The 2,302-nt window shown below is 39.9% G+C and overlaps 1 protein-coding gene across 1 annotated transcript in view; it reads left to right on the top strand.

Moving 5' to 3' along the window:
• Positions 1-2,302, top strand: part of pvrl2l (PVR cell adhesion molecule related 2 like) — a gene marked incomplete at its 3' end in the record, with an annotated part of 31,418 nt that overhangs the window by 22,662 nt on the left and 6,454 nt on the right. Inside the window, 1 exon segment of the mRNA XM_014024510.1 lies at positions 1,128-1,371. Within this exon segment, the coding sequence (XP_013879964.1) occupies positions 1,128-1,371 (244 nt within the window).

Here is a 2,302-nt window from a genome sequence, read left to right as displayed (position 1 = left end):
CTTCTGAAGCATTACATATCAAGATCATTTTTTTTCTTTCATATGCTCTTTAACATGCATCTTCTGCATTTTTTGTGCTCTTTCAACAGTTGATATATTAAAACCTTCGGCTCTTTCAGGACATTCAGCTATGACTTTTGATATTTTATTTATTTATACTTTTGGAGATATTTAGCTTTTTCCTCCACTTTTTTCTCATTGAAAATAAATGCAGCATCTTGAACATCCGTAAAACCTTCATAAATCTTTACTGTATTTAATTTTTTTTTCATTTGCTAATTTCATCTTCCTTCAGCTTCCATTTTGGCTGATTTTAGTTTTTTTTCTGCCTTTTTAGCTATCGTTCTTACCTTTTCTGCTATTCTTCTTTCCTTTCCTTTCTTTCTACCATCTTCAACCATATTTTTTACTTATTATCTTCAGTTTTCTGCATTYTTCAGTGGTCCTCCCATCAATGCTCCAGTTTAAAACGTGCAGGATCCCCGGAGCTAACAGATGTTTGAGTCGTTTTCAGCTTCTTTTAGACGCTGACAGATTTGATCTGTGGTAAAAGGAATCGATAGATAATTAGTTTAAAACCAAAGGAATCAAATTACGGTTGAATGAACTTGTGTTGTGTATTTTCTCTGCAGTGAATGGGGTCTCTCGTGCACTAATTTGTAATAACACRTGAAACGAAGCTTTGGCTTTACTTCTGCCTGCAGATGTCATACGTTTGGATGTTTGCTAAATGCGTATTGATGAGCTGGAGTCCCTCTCCTTCCTGCTCCTCCACTTTAGCCAATATCGCCTGTCTGTTTGAGAACTGCAGAGAGAAATAAAATCAATGCGGCGAAGCATCACGCCGTTCTCCCTGAAGGCAGATTCTCGTCCAGCTGCTGCACAAATTTGTCACAATCAGAAACCTCACAACGAAGCGCTCTGAACGGCTTTTAGTGGAGAATCTGTAAGTGAATCAAAGCTTCTGTCAATCTGGGACAGACTGGTGGAGAAACTCTCAGCTTATTTAAAAATAAACAGGAAACAGAGACATGCAGACATCGTATATAATCAACCCAGTGGTTAAATGAAACAGAATCKCTTCTCTCTAATGTAATCCAGTGTTTTTGCTCAATCCTAATCTGCAGGTCTCCTGGATCTGGGAACCTGTTGACGGTCAGCGGGACAACATCGCCGTGTTCCACCCCATGTACGGCCAGAGCTTCCCCAACCCGGCCTTCAAAGAGCGCGTCGTTTTCCTCCACAACGACCTGCGGAACCCCTCCATCAAGATCAAAGACCTGAGGATGTCCGACGCCGGCCGCTACACCTGCGAGTACGCCACCTACCCCACCGGCAACGAGCAGGGGACCACCACGCTCGTCATGCTGGGTGAGGAAACGGGCCGGTTGTGTGTTTGCTGTCGCATGATGCTAAGATTCCTGGTTTCTGAAACAAAGCTGCGCTCACATCCAGCTTTAAAACAAACTGCTCCTCGCTCGCCGGCGCCTCCCCAACCGGCTGCTTATCTCCACTTCTGAGAACGAGAAGTTCCCAATGGACCCCCGAGTGTGAGGAGGAGCGATTTAAAGTGTTGGCAAAGCTTCTCAGTGGAGATCCTGGAAAATAAGTTGCTTGAATATGTAAAMAAAAAATTCTGCTCTTTATGTGAGGATGGAAGTGTGATTTAAATCAGTGTTTAAATGAACCAATCAGACGACAGCGGTTTAGTACTGAAGTCTGGGCCCAGGTTCTGATTCTGCAGGGAGCTCGTTTGTTTTGTCGACTTTGTGACGAACGCTTCAAACATTTACAGAAGTTTCTAATTATGAACACATTTTATTTAGTTTTATCTGAAAAGGGGGCTTGTTGGGCTGAAGGAAGGATTAATAAGTTGCTAGCTTTAAGCTAAAGCTAGAATAGCTAAAAATAAAGTAGCAAAGCAATWACTAAAATCTAAAAATAGGGCAAAAAAAGAATAAATTTTGAACATAATTATGGTTAAAAAAGGCATTACATGTTGCACCAGTCTTTTCATCCACCTTTCTGTCTCCACTCCTGATGATCCAAAACCTGAATAATTTCCACACCACCTGCTTTAAAATACAGTAAATGTGAGTTAAAAGTTAGAAAATCTGGAATTAATCTGATACCAAGGAAATATAAAGATAGTATGACTGATCCTGGTGTTGATACGTGTCATGTAATGCTTTAGACTTTAAGACTTTATTCATTTCTTTAAAACTAAAAACAAAACAATTTCAATAAACAATAAAAAATACAAATCACAAATAAAATGAAAGGCTTCATAAAGAATCTTATC

This window comes from Austrofundulus limnaeus, unplaced genomic scaffold, assembly GCF_001266775.1.
Source record: "Austrofundulus limnaeus strain Quisiro unplaced genomic scaffold, Austrofundulus_limnaeus-1.0 Scaffold425, whole genome shotgun sequence".
Taxonomy (NCBI): domain Eukaryota; kingdom Metazoa; phylum Chordata; class Actinopteri; order Cyprinodontiformes; family Rivulidae; genus Austrofundulus; species Austrofundulus limnaeus.
This window is presented reverse-complemented; position numbering and strand designations above follow the sequence as displayed.